Genomic DNA, 20,577 nt, shown 5'->3' with positions numbered 1-20,577 from the left:
TCCGTGTGGTGAAGGTACTCCCACAGTTTTGTTCGGGAGGGAGTTCCAGGATTTTGACCCAATGACGATGAAGGATTGGCGATATATTTCCAAGTCAGGATGGTGTGTGACTTGGAGGGGAACATGGAGGTGGTGGTGTTCCCATGCGCCTGCTGCCCTTGTCCTTCCAGGTGGAAGAGGTCGTGGGTTTGGGAGGTGCTGCCGAAGAAGCCTTGGCGAGTTGCTGCAGTGCATCTTGTAGATGGTACACACTGCAGCCGGTGGTGGAGGGAGCGAATGTTTAAGGTGGTGGATGGGTGTCAAATCAAGCGGGCTGCTTTGTCCTGGATGGTGTCGAGCTTCTTGAGTGTTGTTGGAGCTGCACTCATCCAGGCAAGTGGCGAGTATTCCATCACACTCCTGACTTGTACCTTGTTGATGGTGGAAAGGCTTTGGGGAGTCAGGAGGTGAGACACTTGCTGCAGAATACCCAGCCTCTGACCGGCTCTTGTCAGGATGGCTGCCATGAAAACTACTGCCGCACACTGGATAATGTGTGTCCTTTAACGTAAAAATAGGAGCAGGAGTAGGCCACTCGGCCCTTCGAGTCTGCTCCGCCATTCAAGGCTGATCGACCTCAACTCCACCTTCCTGCCCGCCCGATCCTCACATCCCTTGATTCCCTTAATATCCAAAATTCTATCGCTCTCTGTCTTGAATATACTCATCGACTGAGACTCCGCAGCCCGCTGGGGTAGAGAATTCTAAAGATTCCCAACCCTTTGAGTAAAGAAAGTTTGTATAGGATGGGGTTGTTTTCTTTGGAACAGAGAAGGCTGAGGGGAGATTTAATTGAGGTGTATCAAATTATGAGGGGCCTCGATAGACTGGATAGGAAGGACCCATGGAGGAGAAGTCAATAACCGGGGGTCATAGATTTAAAGTAATTGATAGAAGGATTAGAGGGGAGTTGAGGAGAATTTTTTTCACCCAGAGGGCGGTCGGGGGTCTGGAACAATGTTCCCCCTAATTTTAAATTTGGGTGTGTGGTCCCTTTAACAGGCTGTGTGGCCCATTCAAAGGCATGTACAAAATTTCCCGTTGTAAAAAACAGTCCCAGGCTGCACATGACCGGCAGACACCTGCATGGCCAAGTAGCTGAGAGGGAATGTTGTTCTGGAACTCACTGCCTGAAAGGGTGGTAGAGGCAGAAATACTCATCGCATTTAAAAAGTGCTTGGATGTGCACTTGAAGTGCCATAACCTACAAGGCTACAGACCAAGAGCTGGGAACTGGGATTAGGCTGGAGAGCTCTTTTTCAGCCGGCGTGGGCACGATGGACCAAATGGCCTCCTTCTGTACTGTAAACATCTGTGATTCTGTGAAGACATTTCACCTCATCTCAGTCATAAATGGCTGACCCCTTATTCTGAGACTGTGATCCCTGGTTCTAGACTCCCCAGACAATGGAAACATCCTCCCTGCATCTACCCTCAGAATCTTGTATGTTTCAATGAGATCACCGCTCATTCTTCTGAACACCAGAGAGTATAGGCCCAGTCTACTCAATCTCTCCTCATAGGAGTTTAATGTGGGAAAGTGCGAGGTTATCCACTTTGGTAGGAAAAATAAAAAAGCAAATTATTATTTAACTGGGGAGAGATTACAAAATGCTGAGGTACAGAGGGATCTGGGGGTCCTTGTACATGAATCACAAAAAGTTAGCATGTAGGTACAGCAAGTAATTAGGAAGGGAAATGGAATGTTGGCCTTTATTGCAAAGGGAATGGAGTATAAAAGTAGGGAAGTCCTGTTACAACTGTACAGGGCGTTGGTGAGACCACACCTGGAGTACTGCGTACAGTTGTGGTCTCCTTATTTAAGGAGGGATATACTTACATTGGAGGCAGTTCAGAGAAAGTTCACGAGGTTGATTCCGGAGAGGAAGGGGTTGACTTATGAAGAAAGGTTGAGCAGGTTGGGCCTATACTCATTGGAGTTTAGAAGAATGAGAGGTGATCTTATTGAAACATATAAGATTCTGAAGGGGATTGACAGGGTGGATGCTGAGAGGATGTTTCCCCTTGTGGGGGAATCTAGAACTAGGGGGCATAGTCTCAGAATAAGTGGGCACCCTTTTAAATTGGAAATGAGGAGGAATTTCTTCTCCCAGAGGGTCGTGAATCTTTGGAATTCCCTTCCCCAGAGAGCTGTGGCAGCTGGGTCACTGAATATATTTAAGGTGGAGATAGACAGATTTTTGAACGATAAGGGAGTCGAGGGTTATGGGGAGCAGGCAGGGAAGTGGAGTTGAGGCCAAGATCAGATCAGCCATGATCTTACTGAATGGTGGAGCAGGCTCGAGGGGCCGAATGGCCGACTCCTGCTCCTACACCTTACGTTCTTATGTTCTTATAGGATAAACCCCCCCACCCCAGGAATCAGTCTAGTGAACCTTCGTTGCACACCCTCCAAGGCTAGCCTCAGAAAACTTCAATACGATCATTTAATTGTGACAGTTTTTGGTAATAATTCCGTATTCTGATTATATTTCAGTGAGCGAGTGGTCAGTCCGTGGAACAGGCTCCCCAGGGAGACGGCGGAAGCAGTTAGCATTGATTCGTTCAGTTGCAAATTGGACAGATTTCTTTCAGAAAAGAACATTTTGGGACCCAGTGTATGAGGAATTTGAGACGTGACGTGTGGTAAGTGTGGAATGCTCGGGAGGAACAGGTGACTGTGGTCCTATGGTTCCTAAAGCTCTCCACCACTGGGGTTTCCCTCCCCTCATGTCTGGGTCTGTTGTAGACTCATCGATGGAGACCGATTACTATGATTAGTCAACAACTCCTTTATTGTATCACGCCACTCTCCTCTTCTCTTCTCAGGCAGTCCCTCGGAACCGAGGATGACTTGCTTCCACATTAACAATGAGTTCTCAGGTGACTGATGAGTCGAATGCGGGACCTACAGTCTCTGTCACAGGTGGGGCAGACGGTGGTTGAAGGGGCGGGTGGGTGGGATGCCTGGGTTGACGTGCGCTCCTTGCGCTGCCTGCGCTTGGCTTCCGGCGGAGAGACTCGAGGTGTTCGGCGCCTTCCCGGATGCTTCTCCTCCACTTTGTGCGGTCTTGGGCCAGGGATTCCCAGATGTCGGTGGGGATGTTGCACTTTTTCAAGGAGGCTTTGAGGATGTCCTTGAAGCGTTTCCTCTGCCCACCTGGGGCTTGCTTGCCGTGTCGGAGCTCCGAGTAGAGCACTTGTTTCGGGAGTCTCGTATCGGGCATGCGGACAATGTGACCCGTCCATCGGAGCTGTATCATACCACTACCAGAAAGGTAGAAGGCAAACTAGATGGACCTTGTTTTTTTTAGTCTCGCACTTCCTATGTTCCTACTTTTTCATTCTTTCCCAACCGGAGTTGAGGCCCATGGCTCTGAGGTACAAACCCATCACGCCTCTTTTATTGAAACAAGGACCAGAAACGCTCAGCACCTGCGGAGAGAACGGTTAATGTTTCCGTTGCGGACGCTACTCTTTGATGCCGATCAATGTAAGAGCAAGGGGAAACATCCGTAAGGGTGACCCCGAGCTCCCGGTGGCCTGTCACTTTAATTCTCCGCTGCACTCCCACTCAGACCTCACTGTCCTCGGCCTCTTGCATTGTTCCAATGAAGCTCAACGTAAGCTCGAGGAACAGCACCTCATCTTTCGATTGGGCACTTTGCAGCCTGCCGGACTCAACATTGAGTTCAACAATTTCAGACTATAATCCCTGCCCCCATTTTTCAGGCTGTTTATGATTTTGCCATCCGCATTTGTAACATTTTATCTTTCCTGCCTCTTACCTTAGCACAGAATATTACTTCAGTTCCTTCCTCCTCACCCCTCCCCCTGCCTCTGCACCTGTTTAAAACCCGTTACATCACGAACCTTTCTCCAGTTCTGACGAAGGGTCACAGACCTGAAACGTTAACTCTTGTTTCTCTCTCCACGGATGCTGCCTGACCTGCTGAGTGTTTCCAGCGTTTCCTGTTGTTATTTCAGATTTCCAGCATCCGCAGTATTTGGCTTTTGTAATCTAAGAGCAGGCGTGGCCTGATTTGACGTATGCGACGGACCAACGAGTGGAGGGGAAAAATCGCTGGGGGGCCGAGCAGGCAGCGTTCCTGCGACCAATCGGGGCTTGGGAGGGGAGGGGAGGGGAGGGGTTTGCAATACTGGGGTACCCAATAAGCAATGTTCTCCCCCCACCTACACCAGTGGCGAGGTTCCGCATGCACAGCCAAGCAGCCACTTTAAAGGGGAAAAAAAGAGAGGGAACATTGCCTACAAGGTTCGGAGTAGGGGAAACCGAATATTCGTTTTATTAATTAAAAATTATTATTTTTTTACCAAGTGCTGTACTATTTTAGTTCCACTTTTGAATCTTTTTCCGTTCTGGCTAAGGACAGATTTTAGTATCCCTGTGGCTGTGCAACTAATACTATGAGGAAAGCCAATTTTTTATTCGTTCCTGGGATGTGGGCGTCGCTGGCAAGTCCAGCATTTATTGCCCATCTCTAATTACCCTCGAGAAGCAGACCCTCTCGCTAACACTCCCGCTCATGCTCCAGACGCAGACCCTCTCGCTAACACTCCCGCGCATGCTCCAGACACAGACCCCTCTCTCTCACTCCCGCGCATGCTCCAGACACAGACCCTCTCTCACTCCCGCTCATGCTCCAGACACAGACCCTCTCTCACTCCCGCTCATGCTCCAGACACAGACCCCCCTCTCTCACTCCCGCGCATGCTCCAGACACAGACCCCTCTCTCTCACTCCCGCGCATGCTCCAGACACAGACCCTCTCTCACTCCCGCTCATGCTCCAGACACAGACCCTCTCTCACTCCCGCTCATGCTCCAGACACAGACCCCCCTCTCTCACTCCCGTGCATGCTCCAGACACAGACCCCTCTCTCCCACTCACTCTCCCGCTCCAGACACAGACCCCTCTCACTCTCCCGCGCATGCTCCAGACACAGACCCCTCTCTCTCTCCCGCGCATGCTCCAGACACAGACCCCTCTCTCTCACTCCTGCGCATGCTCCAGACACAGACCCCTCTCTCACACTCCCGCGCATGCTCCAGACACAGACCCCTCTCTCACACTCCCGCGCATGCTCCAGACACAGACCCCTCTCTCTTACTCCCGCGCATGCTCCAGACACAGACCCCTCTCTCTCACTCCCGCGCATGCTCCAGACACAGACCCCTCTCACTCTCCCGCGCATGCACCAGACGCAGACCCTCTCTCTCCCGCTCATGCTCCAGACACAGACCCCTCTCTCATTCCCGCGCATGCTCCAGACACAGACCCCTCTCTCACACTCCCGCTCATGCTCCAGACACAGACCCCTCTCTCTCTCCCGCGCATGCACCAGACGCAGACCCTCTCTCTCCCGCTCATGCTCCAGACACAGACCCCCCCTCTCTCACTCCCGCGCATGCTCCAGACACAGACCCCTCCCACTCTCCTGCTCCAGACGCAGACCCCTCTCTCACTCTCCCGCTCATGCTCCAGACACAGACCCCTCTCACTCTCCCGCTCATGCTCCAGACGCAGACCCCTCTCTCACACTCCCACTCTCCTGCTCCAGACGCAGACCCCTCTCTCACTCTCCCGCTCCAGACGCAGACCCCTCTCTCACACTCCCGCTCATGCTCCAGACACAGACCCCTCTCACTCTCCCGCGCATGCTCCAGACACAGACCCTCTCCCACTCTCCCGCGCATGCTCCAGACACAGACCCTCTCTCACTCTCCCGCTCATGCTCCAGACACAGACCCCTCTCACTCTCCCGCTCATGCTCCAGACGCAGACCCCTCTCTCACACTCCCGCTCCAGACGCAGACCCCTCTCCCACTCTCCCGCTCCAGACGCAGACCCCTCTCTCACACACCCGCTCATGCTCCAGACACAGACCCCTCTCTCTCACTCCCGCGCATGCTCCAGACGCAGACCCCTCTCTCTCCCGCGCATGCTCCAGACACAGACCCCTCCCACTCTCCTGCTCCAGACACAGACCCCTCTCTCACTCTCCCGCTCATGCTCCAGACACAGACCCCTCCCACTCTCCTGCTCCAGACGCAGACCCCTCTCTCACTCTCCCGCGCATGCTCCAGACACAGACCCCTCTCTCTCACTCCCGCGCATGCTCCAGACACAGACCCCTCTCACTCTCCTGCTCCAGACGCAGACCCCCCTCTCTCACTCCCGCGCATGCTCCAGACACAGACCCCCCTCTCTCACTCCCGCGCATGCTCCAGACACAGACCCCTCTCACTCTCCTGCTCCAGACGCAGACCCCCCTCTCTCACTCCCGCGCATGCTCCAGACACAGACCCCTCTCTCTCACTCCCGCGCATGCTCCAGACACAGACCCCTCTCACTCTCCCGCTCCAGACACAGACCCCTCTCTCTCACTCCCGCGCATGCTCCAGACACAGACCCCTCTCTCACTCTCCCGCTCATACTCCAGACACAGACCCCTCTCTCACTACCGCGCATGCTCCAGACGCAGACCCCCCTCTCTCACTCCCGCGCATGCTCCAGACACAGACCCCTCTCTCACACTCCCGCTCATGCTCCAGACACAGACCCCTCTCTCTCACTCCCGCGCATGCTCCAGACACAGACCCCTCTCACTCTCCCGCGCATGCTCCAGACACAGACCCTCTCTCACTCTCCCGCTCCAGACGCAGACCCCTCTCTCTCACTCCCGCTCATGCTCCAGACACAGACCCCTCTCTCTCTCCCGCGCATGCTCCAGACACAGACCCTCTCTCTCCCGCTCATGCTCCAGACGCAGACCCCTCTCTCTCACTCCCGCTCATGCTCCAGACACAGACCCCTCTCTCTCTCCCGCGCATGCACCAGACGCAGACCCTCTCTCTCCCGCTCATGCTCCAGACACAGACCCCTCTCACTCTCCCGCTCCAGACGCAGACCCCTCTCTCACACTCCCGCTCATGCTCCAGACACAGACCCCTCTCACTCTCCCGCGCATGCTCCAGACACAGACCCTCTCCCGCTCCAGACACAGACCCCTCTCTCTCACTCCCGCGCATGCTCCAGACACAGACCCCTCTCTCACTCCCGCGCATGCTCCAGACGCAGACCCCTCTCTCACTCTCCCGCGCATGCTCCAGACACCGACCCCTCTCACTCTCCCGCTCCAGACGCAGACCCCTCTCTCTCACTCCCGCTCATGCTCCAGACGCAGACCCCTCTCTCACTCTCCCGCGCATGCTCCAGACACCGACCCCTCTCACTCTCCCGCTCCAGACGCAGACCCCTCTCTCTCACTCCCGCTCATGCTCCAGACACAGACCCCTCTCACTCTCCCGCTTCAGACGCAGGCCCCTCTCTCTCACTCCCGCTCATGCTCCAGACACAGACCCCTCTCACTCTCCCGCTCCAGACGCAGACCCCTCTCTCACACTCCCGCTCATGTTCCAGACACAGACCCCTCTCTCACACTCCCGCGCATGCTCCAGACACAGACCCCCCTCTCTCACTCCCGCGCATGCACCAGACGCAGACCCCTCTCTCACTCTCCCGCTCATGCTCCAGACACAGACCCCCCTCTCTCACTCCCGCACATGCTCCAGACACAGACCCCTCTCACTCTCCCGCTCCAGACGCAGACCCCTCTCTCACACTCCCGCTCATGCTCCAGACACAGACCCCTCTCACTCTCCTGCTCCAGACGCAGACCCCTCTCTCACACTCCCGCTCATGCTCCAGACACAGACCCCTCTCACTCTCCCGCTCCAGACGCAGACCCTCTCTCTCACTCCTGCTCATGCTCCAGACACAGACCCCTCTCTCACACTCCCGCGCATGCTCCAGACGCAGACCCCTCTCTCACTCCCGCGCATGCTCCAGACGCAGACCCCTCTCTCACTCTCCCGCTCATGCTCCAGACACAGACCCCCCTCTCTCACTCCCGCGCATGCTCCAGACACAGACCCCTCTCACTCTCCCGCTCCAGACGCAGACCCCTCTCTCACACTCCCGCTCATGCTCCAGACACAGACACCTCTCACTCTCCCGCGCATGCACCAGACGCAGACCCTCTCTCTCCCGCTCATGCTCCAGACACAGACCCCCCTCTCTCACTCCCGCGCATGCTCCAGACACAGACCCCTCTCACTCTCCCGCTCCAGACGCAGACCCCTCTCTCACACTCCCGCTCATGCTCCAGACACAGACCCCTCTCACTCTCCCGCTCCAGACGCAGACCCCTCTCTCTCACTCCCGCGCATGGTCCAGACGCAGACCCTCTCTCACTCTCCCGCGCGTGCTCCAGACGCAGATCCCCTCTCTCACTCTCCCGCGCATGCTCCAGACGCAGACCCTCTCTCTCACTCTCCCGCGCATGCTCCAGACGCAGACCCCCCTCTCTCACTCCCGCGCATGCTCCAGACACAGACCCCTCTCACTCTCCCGCTCCAGACGCAGACCCCTCTCTCACTCTCCCGCGCATGCTCCAGACACAGACCCCTCTCACTCTCCCGCTCATGCTCCAGTCACAGACCCCCCTCTCTCACTCCCGCGCATGCTCCAGACACAGACCCCTCTCACTCTCCCGCTCCAGACGCAGACCCCTCTCTCACACTCCCGCTCATGCTCCAGACACCGACCCCTCTCACTCTCCCGCTCCAGACGCAGACCCTCTCTCTCACTCCCGCTCATGCTCCAGACACAGACCCCTCTCACTCTCCCGCTCCAGACGCAGACCCCTCTCTCTCACTCCCGCTCATGCTCCAGACACAGACCCCTCTCACTCTCCCGCTCCAGACGCAGACCCCTCTCTCACACTCCCGCTCATGTTCCAGACACAGACCCCTCTCTCACACTCCCGCGCATGCTCCAGACGCAGACCCCCCTCTCTCACTCCCGCGCATGCTCCAGACACAGACCCCTCTCTCTCACTCCCGCGCATGCTCCAGACACAGACCCCTCTCACTCTCCCGCGCATGCACCAGACGCAGACCCTCTCTCTCCCGCTCATGCTCCAGACACAGACCCCTCTCTCATTCCCGCGCATGCTCCAGACACAGACCCCTCTCTCACACTCCCGCTCATGCTCCAGACACAGACCCCTCTCTCTCTCCCGCGCATGCACCAGACGCAGACCCTCTCTCTCCCCCTCTCACTCCCGCGCATGCTCCAGACACAGACCCCTCCCACTCTCCTGCTCCAGACGCAGACCCCTCTCTCGCTCTCCCGCTCATGCTCCAGACACAGACCCCTCTCACTCTCCCGCTCATGCTCCAGACGCAGACCCCTCTCTCACACTCTCACTCTCCCGCTCCAGACGCAGACCCCTCTCTCACTCCCGCTCATGCTCCAGACACAGACCCCTCTCTCTCACTACCGCGCATGCTCCAGACGCAGACCCCTCTCTCACTCTCCCGCGCATGCTCCAGACACAGACCCCTCTCACTCTCCCGCTCCAGACGCAGACCCCTCTCTCACACTCCCGCTCATGCTCCAGACACAGACCCCTCTCACTCTCCCGCGCATGCTCCAGACACAGACCCTCTCCCACTCTCCCGCTCCAGACGCAGACCCCTCTCTCACACACCCGCTCATGCTCCAGACACAGACCCCTCTCACTCTCCCGCGCATGCTCCAGACACAGACCTCTCCCACTCTCCCGCTCCAGACGCAGACCCCTCTCTCACACACCCGCTCATGCTCCAGACACAGACCCCTCTCTCTCACTCCCGCGCATGCTCCAGACGCAGACCCCTCTCTCTCCCGCGCATGCTCCAGACACAGACCACTCTCACTCTCCCGCTCCAGACACACACCCCTCTCTCTCACTCCCGCGCATGCTGCAGACACAGACCCCTCTCACTCTCCCGCTCCAGACGCAGACCCCTCTCTCACACTCCCGCTCATGTTCCAGACACAGACCCCCCTCTCTCACTCCCGCGCATGCTCCAGACACAGACCCCTCTCTCTCACTCCCGCGCATGCTCCAGACACAGACCCCTCTCACTCTCCCGCTCCAGACGCAGACCCCTCTCTCACACTCCCGCGCATGCTCCAGACGCAGACCCCTCTCTCACACTCCCGCTCATACTCCAGACACAGACCCCTCTCTCACTACCGCGCATGCTCCAGACACAGACCCCTCTCTCACACTCCCGCTCATGCTCCAGACACAGACCCCTCTCTCTCCCGCGCATGCTCCAGACACAGACCCCTCTCTCTCACTCCCGCGCATGCTCCAGACACAGACCCCTCTCTCTCACTCCCGCGCATGCTCCAGACACAGACTCCTCTCTCTCTCTCCCGCGCATGCTCCAGACACAGACCCCTCTCACTCTCCCGCTCCAGACACAGACCCCTCTCTCACACTCCCGCTCATGCTCCAGACACAGACCCCTCTCACTCTCCCGCGCATGCTCCAGACACAGACCCTCTCTCACTCTCCCGCTCCAGACGCAGACCCCTCTCTCACACTCCCGCTCATGCTCCAGACACAGACCCCTCTCTCTCTCCCGCGCATGCACCAGACGCAGACCCTCTCTCTCCCGCTCATGCTCCAGACACAGACCCCTCTCACTCTCCCGCTCCAGACGCAGACCCCTCTCTCACACTCCCGCTCATGCTCCAGACACAGACCCCTCTCACTCTCCCGCGCATGCTCCAGACACAGACCCTCTCCCGCTCCAGACACAGACCCCTCTCTCTCACTCCCGCGCATGCTCCAGACACAGACCCCTCTCTCACTCCCGCGCATGCTCCAGACACACACCCCTCTCTCTCACTCCCGCGCATGCTCCAGACGCAGACCCCTCTCTCACTCTCCCGCGCATGCTCCAGACACCGACCCCTCTCACTCTCCCGCTCCAGACGCAGACCCCTCTCTCTCACTCCCGCTCATGCTCCAGACACAGACCCCTCTCACTCTCCCGCTTCAGACGCAGGCCCCTCTCTCTCACTCCCGCTCATGCTCCAGACACAGACCCCTCTCACTCTCCCGCTCCAGACGCAGACCCCTCTCTCACACTCCCGCTCATGTTCCAGACACAGACCCCTCTCTCACACTCCCGCGCATGCTCCAGACACAGACCCCCCTCTCTCACTCCCGCGCATGCACCAGACGCAGACCCCTCTCTCACTCTCCCGCTCATGCTCCAGACACAGACCCCCCTCTCTCACTCCCGCACATGCTCCAGACACAGACCCCTCTCACTCTCCCGCTCCAGACGCAGACCCCTCTCTCACACTCCCGCTCATGCTCCAGACACAGACCCCTCTCACTCTCCTGCTCCAGACGCAGACCCCTCTCTCACACTCCCGCTCATGCTCCAGACACAGACCCCTCCCACTCTCCCGCTCCAGACGCAGACCCCTCTCTCACACACCCGCTCATGCTCCAGACACAGACCCCTCTCACTCTCCCGCGCATGCTCCAGACACAGACCTCTCCCACTCTCCCGCTCCAGACGCAGACCCCTCTCTCACACACCCGCTCATGCTCCAGACACAGACCCCTCTCTCTCACTCCCGCGCATGCTCCAGACGCAGACCCCTCTCTCTCCCGCGCATGCTCCAGACACAGACCACTCTCACTCTCCCGCTCCAGACACACACCCCTCTCTCTCACTCCCGCGCATGCTCCAGACACAGACCTCTCTCACTCTCCCGCTCCAGACGCAGACCCCTCTCTCACACTCCCGCTCATGTTCCAGACACAGACCCCCCTCTCTCACTCCCGCGCATGCTCCAGACACAGACCCCTCTCTCTCACTCCCGCGCATGCTCCAGACACAGACCCCTCTCACTCTCCCGCTCCAGACGCAGACCCCTCTCTCACACTCCCGCGCATGCTCCAGACGCAGACCCCTCTCTCACACTCCCGCTCATACTCCAGACACAGACCCCTCTCTCACTACCGCGCATGCTCCAGACACAGACCCCTCTCTCACACTCCCGCTCATGCTCCAGACACAGACCCCTCTCTCTCCCGCGCATGCTCCAGACACAGACCCCTCTCTCTCACTCCCGCGCATGCTCCAGACACAGACCCCTCTCTCTCACTCCCGCGCATGCTCCAGACACAGACCCCTCTCTCTCTCTCCCGCGCATGCTCCAGACACAGACCCCTCTCACTCTCCCGCTCCAGACACAGACCCCTCTCTCACACTCCCGCTCATGCTCCAGACACAGACCCCTCTCACTCTCCCGCGCATGCTCCAGACACAGACCCTCTCTCACTCTCCCGCTCCAGACGCAGACCCCTCTCTCACACTCCCGCTCATGCTCCAGACACAGACCCCTCTCTCTCTCCCGCGCATGCACCAGACGCAGACCCTCTCTCTCCCGCTCATGCTCCAGACACAGACCCCTCTCACTCTCCCGCTCCAGACGCAGACCCCTCTCTCACACTCCCGCTCATGCTCCAGACACAGACCCCTCTCACTCTCCCGCGCATGCTCCAGACACAGACCCTCTCCCGCTCCAGACACAGACCCCTCTCTCTCACTCCCGCGCATGCTCCAGACACAGACCCCTCTCTCACTCCCGCGCATGCTCCAGACACACACCCCTCTCTGTCACTCCCGCGCATGCTCCAGACGCAGACCCCTCTCTCACTCTCCCGCGCATGCTCCAGACACCGACCCCTCTCACTCTCCCGCTCCAGACGCAGACCCCTCTCTCTCACTCCCGCTCATGCTCCAGACACAGACCCCTCTCACTCTCCCGCTTCAGACGCAGGCCCCTCTCTCTCACTCCCGCTCATGCTCCAGACACAGACCCCTCTCACTCTCCCGCTCCAGACGCAGACCCCTCTCTCACACTCCCGCTCATGTTCCAGACACAGACCCCTCTCTCACACTCCCGCGCATGCTCCAGACACAGACCCCCCTCTCTCACTCCCGCGCATGCACCAGACGCAGACCCCTCTCTCACTCTCCCGCTCATGCTCCAGACACAGACCCCCCTCTCTCACTCCCGCACATGCTCCAGACACAGACCCCTCTCACTCTCCCGCTCCAGACGCAGACCCCTCTCTCACACTCCCGCTCATGCTCCAGACACAGACCCCTCTCACTCTCCTGCTCCAGACGCAGACCCCTCTCTCACACTCCCGCTCATGCTCCAGACACAGACCCCTCTCACTCTCCCGCTCCAGACGCAGACCCCCTCTCTCACTCCTGCTCATGCTCCAGACACAGACCCCTCTCACTCTCCCGCTCCAGACGCAGACCCCCTCTCTCACTCCTGCTCATGCTCCAGACACAGACCCCTCTCTCACACTCCCGCGCATGCTCCAGACGCAGACCCCTCTCTCACTCCCGCGCATGCTCCAGACGCAGACCCCTCTCTCACTCTCCCGCTCATGCTCCAGACACAGACCCCCCTCTCTCACTCCCGCGCATGCTCCAGACACAGACCCCTCTCACTCTCCCGCTCCAGACGCAGACCCCTCTCTCACACTCCCGCTCATGCTCCAGACACAGACACCTCTCACTCTCCCGCGCATGCACCAGACGCAGACCCTCTCTCTCCCGCTCATGCTCCAGACACAGACCCCCCTCTCTCACTCCCGCGCATGCTCCAGACACAGACCCCTCTCACTCTCCCGCTCCAGACGCAGACCCCTCTCTCACACTCCCGCTCATGCTCCAGACACAGACCCCTCTCACTCTCCCGCGCATGCTGCAGACTCAGACCCTCTCTCACTCTCCCGCTCCAGACGCAGACCCCTCTCTCTCACTCCCGCGCATGCTCCAGACACAGACCCCTCTCTCACTCTCCCGCGCATGGTCCAGACGCAGACCCTCTCTCACTCTCCCGCGCGTGCTCCAGACGCAGACCCTCTCTCTCACTCTCCCGCGCATGCTCCAGACGCAGATCCCCTCTCTCACTCTCCCGCGCATGCTCCAGACGCAGACCCTCTCTCACTCTCCCGCGCGTGCTCCAGACGCAGACCCTCTCTCACTCTCCCGCGCGTGCTCCAGACGCAGATCCCCTCTCTCACTCTCCCGCGCATGCTCCAGACGCAGACCCTCTCTCTCACTCTCCCGCGCATGCTCCAGACGCAGACCCCCCTCTCTCACTCCCGCGCATGCTCCAGACACAGACCCCTCTCACTCTCCCGCTCCAGACGCAGACCCCTCTCTCACTCTCCCGCGCATGCTCCAGACACAGACCCCTCTCACTCTCCCGCTCATGCTCCAGTCACAGACCCCCCTCTCTCACTCCCGCGCATGCTCCAGACACAGACCCCTCTCACTCTCCCGCTCCAGACGCAGACCCCTCTCTCACACTCCCGCTCATGCTCCAGACACAGACACCTCTCACTCTCCCGCTCCAGACGCAGACCCCTCTCTCACACTCCCGCTCATACTCCAGACACAGACCCCTCTCTCTCACTCTCCCGCGCATGCTCCAGACGCAGACCCCTCTCTCACTCTCCCGCTCATGCTCCAGACACCGACCCCTCTCACTCTCCCGCTCCAGACGCAGACCCCTCTCTCTCACTCCCGCTCATGCTCCAGACACAGACCCCTCTCACTCTCCCGCTTCAGACGCAGGCCCCTCTCTCTCACTCCCGCTCATGCTCCAGACACAGACCCCTCTCACTCTCCCGCTCCAGACACAGACCCCTCTCTCACACTCCCGCGCATGCTCCAGACACAGACCCCTCTCTCTCACTCTCCCGCGCATGCTCCAGACGCAGACCCCTCTCTCACTCTCCCGCTCATGCTCCAGACACCGACCCCTCTCACTCTCCCGCTCCAGACGCAGACCCCTCTCTCTCACTCCCGCTCATGCTCCAGACACAGACCCCTCTCACTCTCCCGCTTCAGACGCAGGCCCCTCTCTCTCACTCCCGCTCATGCTCCAGACACAGACCCCTCTCACTCTCCCGCTCCAGACACAGACCCCTCTCTCTCACTCCCGCTCATGCTCCAGACACAGACCCCTCTCACTCTCCCGCTCCAGACACAGACCCCTCTCTCACACTCCCGCGCATGCACCAGACGCAGACCCCTCTCTCACTCTCCCGCTCATGCTCCAGACACAGACCCCCCTCTCTCACTCCAGCACATGCTCCAGACACAGACCCCTCTCACTCTCCCGCTCCAGACGCAGACCCCTCTCTCACACTCCCGCTCATGCTCCAGACACAGACCCCTCTCACTCTCCTGCTCCAGACGCAGACCCCTCTCTCACACTCCCGCTCATGCTCCAGACACAGACCCCTCTCACTCTCCCGCTCCAGACGCAGACCCTCTCTCTCACTCCTGCTCATGCTCCAGACACAGACCCCTCTCTCACACTCCCGCGCATGCTCCAGACGCAGACCCCTCTCTCACACTCCCGCTCATACTCCAGACACAGACCTCTCTCTCACTCCCGCGCATGCTCCAGACGCAGACCCCTCTCTCACTCTCCCGCTCATGCTCCAGACACAGACCCCCCTCTCTCACTCCCGCGCATGCTCCAGACACAGACCCCTCTCACTCTCCCGCTCCAGACGCAGACCCCTCTCTCACACTCCCGCTCATGCTCCAGACACAGACACCTCTCACTCTCCCGCGCATGCACCAGACGCAGACCCTCTCTCTCCCGCTCATGCTCCAGACACAGACCCTCTCTCACTCCCGCGCATGCTCCAGACGCAGACCCCTCTCTCACTCTCCCGCTCATGCTCCAGACACAGACCCCCCTCTCCCACTCCCGCGCATGCTCCAGACACAGACCCCTCTCACTCTCCCGCTCCAGACGCAGACCCCTCTCTCACACTCCCGCTCATGCTCCAGACTCAGACCCTCTCTCACTCTCCCGCTCCAGACGCAGACCCCTCTCTCTCACTCCCGCGCATGCTCCAGACGCAGACCCTCTCTCACTCTCCCGCGCGTGCTCCAGACGCAGACCCTCTCTCTCACTCTCCCGCTCATGCTCCAGTCACAGACCCCCCTCTCACTCTCCCGCTCCAGTCACAGACCCCTCTCACTCTCCCGCACATGCTCCAGTCACAGACCCCTCTCACTCTCCCGCTCCAGACGCAGACCCCTCTCTCACACTCCCGCTCATGCTCCAGACACAGACCCCTCTCACTCTCCTGCTCCAGACGCAGACCCCTCTCTCACTCCTGCTCATGCTCCAGACGCAGACCCCTCTCTCACACTCCCGCTCATGCTCCAGTCACAGACCCCTCTCACTCTCCTGCTCCAGACGCAGACCCCTCTCTCACTCCTGCTCATGCTCCAGACGCAGACCCCTCTCTCACACTCCCGCTCATGCTCCAGACACAGACCCCTCTCACTCTCCTGCTCCAGACGCAGACCCCTCTCTCACTCCTGCTCATGCTCCAGACGCAGACCCCTCTCTCACACTCCCGCTCATGCTCCAGACGCAGACCCCTCTCTCACTCTCCCGCACATGCTCCAGTCACAGACCCCTCTCACTCTCCTGCTCCAGACACAGACCCCTCTCTCACACTCCCGCTCATGCTCCAGACGCAGACCCCTCTCTCACACTCCCGCGCATGCTCCAGACGCAGACCCCTCTCTCACTCTCCCGCTCATGCTCCAGACACAGACCCCCCCTCTCTCACTCCCGCTCCAGACGCAGACCCCTCTCTCACACTCCCGCTCATGCTCCAGACACAGACACCTCTCACTCTCCCGCGCATGCACCAGACGCAGACCCTCTCTCTCCCGCTCATGCTCCAGACACAGACCCCCCTCTCTCACTCCCGCGCATGCTCCAGACACAGACCCCTCTCTCACACTCCCGCTCATGCTCCAGACACAGACCCCTCTCTCTCACTCCCGCGCATGCTCCAGACGCAGACCCCTCTCTCTCACTCCCGCGCATGCTCCAGACACAGACCCCTCTCTCTCACTCCCGCGCATGCTCCAGACACAGACCCCTCTCTCACTCTCCCGCTCATGCTCCAGACACAGACCCCCCTCTCTCATTCCCGCGCATGCTCCAGACACAGACCCCTCTCTCACTCTCCCGCTCATGCTCCAGACACAGACCCCCCTCTCTCACACTCCCGCTCATGCTCCAGACACAGACCCCTCTCACACTCCCGCTCCAGACACAGACCCCTCTCTCACACTCCCGCTCATGCTCCAGACACAGACCCCTCTCACTCTCCTGCTCCAGACGCAGACCCCTCTCTCACACTCCCGCTCATGCTCCAGACGCAGACCCCTCTCTCACACTCCCGCTCATGCTCCAGACGCAGACCCCTCTCTCACACTCCCGCTCATACTCCAGACACAGACCCCTCTCTCACTCCCGCGCATGCTCCCGACGCAGACCCCTCTCTCACTCTCCCGCTCATGCTCCAGACACAGACCCCCCTCTCTCACTCCCGCGCATGCTCCAGACACAGACCCCTCTCACTCTCCCGCTCCAGACGCAGACCCCTCTCTCACACTCCCGCTCATGCTCCAGACACAGACACCTCTCACTCTCCCGCGCATGCACCAGACGCAGACCCTCTCTCTCCCGCTCATGCTCCAGACACAGACCCCCCTCTCTCACTCCCGCGCATGCTCCAGACACAGACCCCTCTCTCACACTCCCGCTCATGCTCCAGACACAGACCCCTCTCACTCTCCCGCGCATGCTCCAGACACAGACCCTCTCCCGCTCCAGACACAGACCCCTCTCTCTCACTCCCGCGCATGCTCCAGACACAGACCCTCTCCCGCTCCAGACACACACCCCTCTCTCACTCTCCCGCTCATGCTCCAGACACCGACCCCTCTCACTCTCCCGCTCCAGACGCAGACCCCTCTCTCTCACTCCCGCTCATGCTCCAGACAAAGACCCCTCTCTCACTCTCCCGCGCATGGTCCAGACGCAGATCCCCTCTCTCACTCTCCCGCGCATGCTCCAGACGCAGACCCTCTCTCTCACTCTCCCGCGCATGCTCCAGACGCAGACCCCCCTCTCTCACTCCCGCGCATGCTCCAGACACAGACCCCTCTCACTCTCCCGCTCCAGACGCAGACCCCTCTCTCACTCTCCCGCGCATGCTCCAGACACAGACCCCTCTCACTCTCCCGCTCCAGACGCAGACCCCTCTCTCACACTCCCGCTCATGTTCCAGACACAGACCCCTCTCTCACTCTCCCGCTCATGCTCCAGACACAGACCCCCCTCTCTCACTCCCGCTCATGCTCCAGACACAGACCCCTCTCACTCTCCTGCTCCAGACGCAGACCCTCTCTCTCACTCCCGCTCATGCTCCAGACACAGACCCCTCTCTCACACTCCCGCGCATGCTCCAGACGCAGACCCCTCTCTCACACTCCCGCTCATACTCCAGACACAGGCCCCTCTCTCACTCCCGCGCATGCTCCAGACGCAGACCCCTCTCTCACTCTCCCGCTCATGCTCCAGACACAGACCCCCCTCTCTCACTCCCGCGCATGCTCCAGACACAGACCCCTCTCTCTCACTCTCCCGCTCCAGACGCAGACCCCTCTCTCACACTCCCGCTCATGCTCCAGACACAGACCCCTCTCACTCTCCCGCGCATGCACCAGACGCAGACCCTCTCTCTCCCGCTCATGCTCCAGACACAGACCCCCCTCTCTCACTCCCGCACATGCTCCAGACACAGACCCCTCTCACTCTCCCGCTCCAGACGCAGACCCCTCTCTCACACTCCCGCTCATGCTCCAGACACAGACCCCTCTCACTCTCCTGCTCCAGACGCAGACCCCTCTCTCACACTCCCGCTCATGCTCCAGACACAGACCCCTCTCACTCTCCCGCTCCAGACGCAGACCCCCTCTCTCACTCCTGCTCATGCTCCAGACACAGACCCCTCTCACTCTCCCGCTCCAGACGCAGACCCCCTCTCTCACTCCTGCTCATGCTCCAGACACAGACCCCTCTCTCACACTCCCGCGCATGCTCCAGACGCAGACCCCTCTCTCACTCCCGCGCATGCTCCAGACGCAGACCCCTCTCTCACTCTCCCGCTCATGCTCCAGACACAGACCCCCCTCTCTCACTCCCGCGCATGCTCCAGACACAGACCCCTCTCACTCTCCCGCTCCAGACGCAGACCCCTCTCTCACACTCCCGCTCATGCTCCAGACACAGACCCCTCTCACTCTCCCGCTCCAGACGCAGACCCCTCTCTCTCACTCCCGCGCATGCTCCAGACAAAGACCCCTCTCTCACTCTCCCGCGCATGGTCCAGACGCAGACCCTCTCTCACTCTCCCGCGCATGCTCCAGACGCAGACCCTCTCTCTCACTCTCCCGCGCATGCTCCAGACGCAGACCCCCCTCTCTCACTCCCGCGCATGCTCCAGACACAGACCCCTCTCACTCTCCCGCTCCAGACGCAGACCCCTCTCTCACTCTCCCGCGCATGCTCCAGACACAGACCCCTCTCACTCTCCCGCTCATGCTCCAGTCACAGACCCCCCTCTCTCACTCCCGCGCATGCTCCAGACACAGACCCCTCTCACTCTCCCGCTCCAGACGCAGACCCCTCTCTCACACTCCCGCTCATGCTCCAGACACAGACCCCTCTCACTCTCCCGCTCCAGACGCAGACCCCTCTCTCACACTCCCGCTCATACTCCAGACACAGACCCCTCTCTCTCACTCTCCCGCGCATGCTCCAGACGCAGACCCCTCTCTCACTCTCCCGCTCATGCTCCAGACACCGACCCCTCTCACTCTCCCGCTCCAGACGCAGACCCCTCTCTCTCACTCCCGCTCATGCTCCAGACACAGACCCCTCTCACTCTCCCGCTTCAGACGCAGGCCCCTCTCTCTCACTCCCGCTCATGCTCCAGACACAGACCCCTCTCACTCTCCCGCTCCAGACGCAGACCCCTCTCTCACACTCCCGCTCATGTTCCAGACACAGACCCCTCTCACTCTCCCGCTCCAGACACAGACCCCTCTCTCACACTCCCGCGCATGCTCCAGACACAGACCCCCCTCTCTCACTCCCGCGCATGCACCAGACGCAGACCCCTCTCTCACTCTCCCGCTCATGCTCCAGACACAGACCCCCCTCTCTCACTCCCGCACATGCTCCAGACACAGACCCCTCTCACTCTCCCGCTCCAGACGCAGACCCCTCTCTCACACTCCCGCTCATGCTCCAGACACAGACCCCTCTCACTCTCCTGCTCCAGACGCAGACCCCTCTCTCACACTCCCGCTCATGCTCCAGACACAGACCCCTCTCACTCTCCCGCTCCAGACGCAGACCCTCTCTCTCACTCCTGCTCATGCTCCAGACACAGACCCCTCTCACTCTCCCGCGCATGCTCCAGACGCAGACCCTCTCTCTCACTCCTGCTCATGCTCCAGACACAGACCCCTCTCTCACACTCCCGCGCATGCTCCAGACGCAGACCCCTCTCTCACACTCCCGCTCATACTCCAGACACAGACCTCTCTCTCACTCCCGCGCATGCTCCAGACGCAGACCCCTCTCTCACTCTCCCGCTCATGCTCCAGACACAGACCCCCCTCTCTCACTCCCGCGCATGCTCCAGACACAGACCCCTCTCACTC

The 20,577-nt window shown here is 60.1% G+C and overlaps 1 protein-coding gene across 3 annotated transcripts in view; it reads left to right on the top strand.

Moving 5' to 3' along the window:
- Positions 1 to 20,577, top strand: part of LOC147119570 (uncharacterized) — an 87,726-nt gene that overhangs the window by 861 nt on the left and 66,288 nt on the right. For all 3 annotated transcript variants that reach the window (XM_085985134.1, XM_085985136.1, XM_085985135.1), the window contains exon 2: positions 2,537 to 2,685. In XM_085985134.1, coding sequence (XP_085841260.1) covers positions 2,660 to 2,685 — 26 coding nt within the window. In that variant the 5' untranslated portion in view covers positions 2,537 to 2,659. The remainder of the gene's footprint in view (positions 1 to 2,536; positions 2,686 to 20,577) is intronic.

Source organism: Somniosus microcephalus, chromosome 4 (assembly GCF_052327205.1).
Source record: "Somniosus microcephalus isolate GS21.2 chromosome 4, FLI_Smic_1.0, whole genome shotgun sequence".
In the NCBI taxonomy this organism is placed as follows: Eukaryota; Metazoa; Chordata; class Chondrichthyes; order Squaliformes; family Somniosidae; genus Somniosus; species Somniosus microcephalus.
This window is presented reverse-complemented; position numbering and strand designations above follow the sequence as displayed.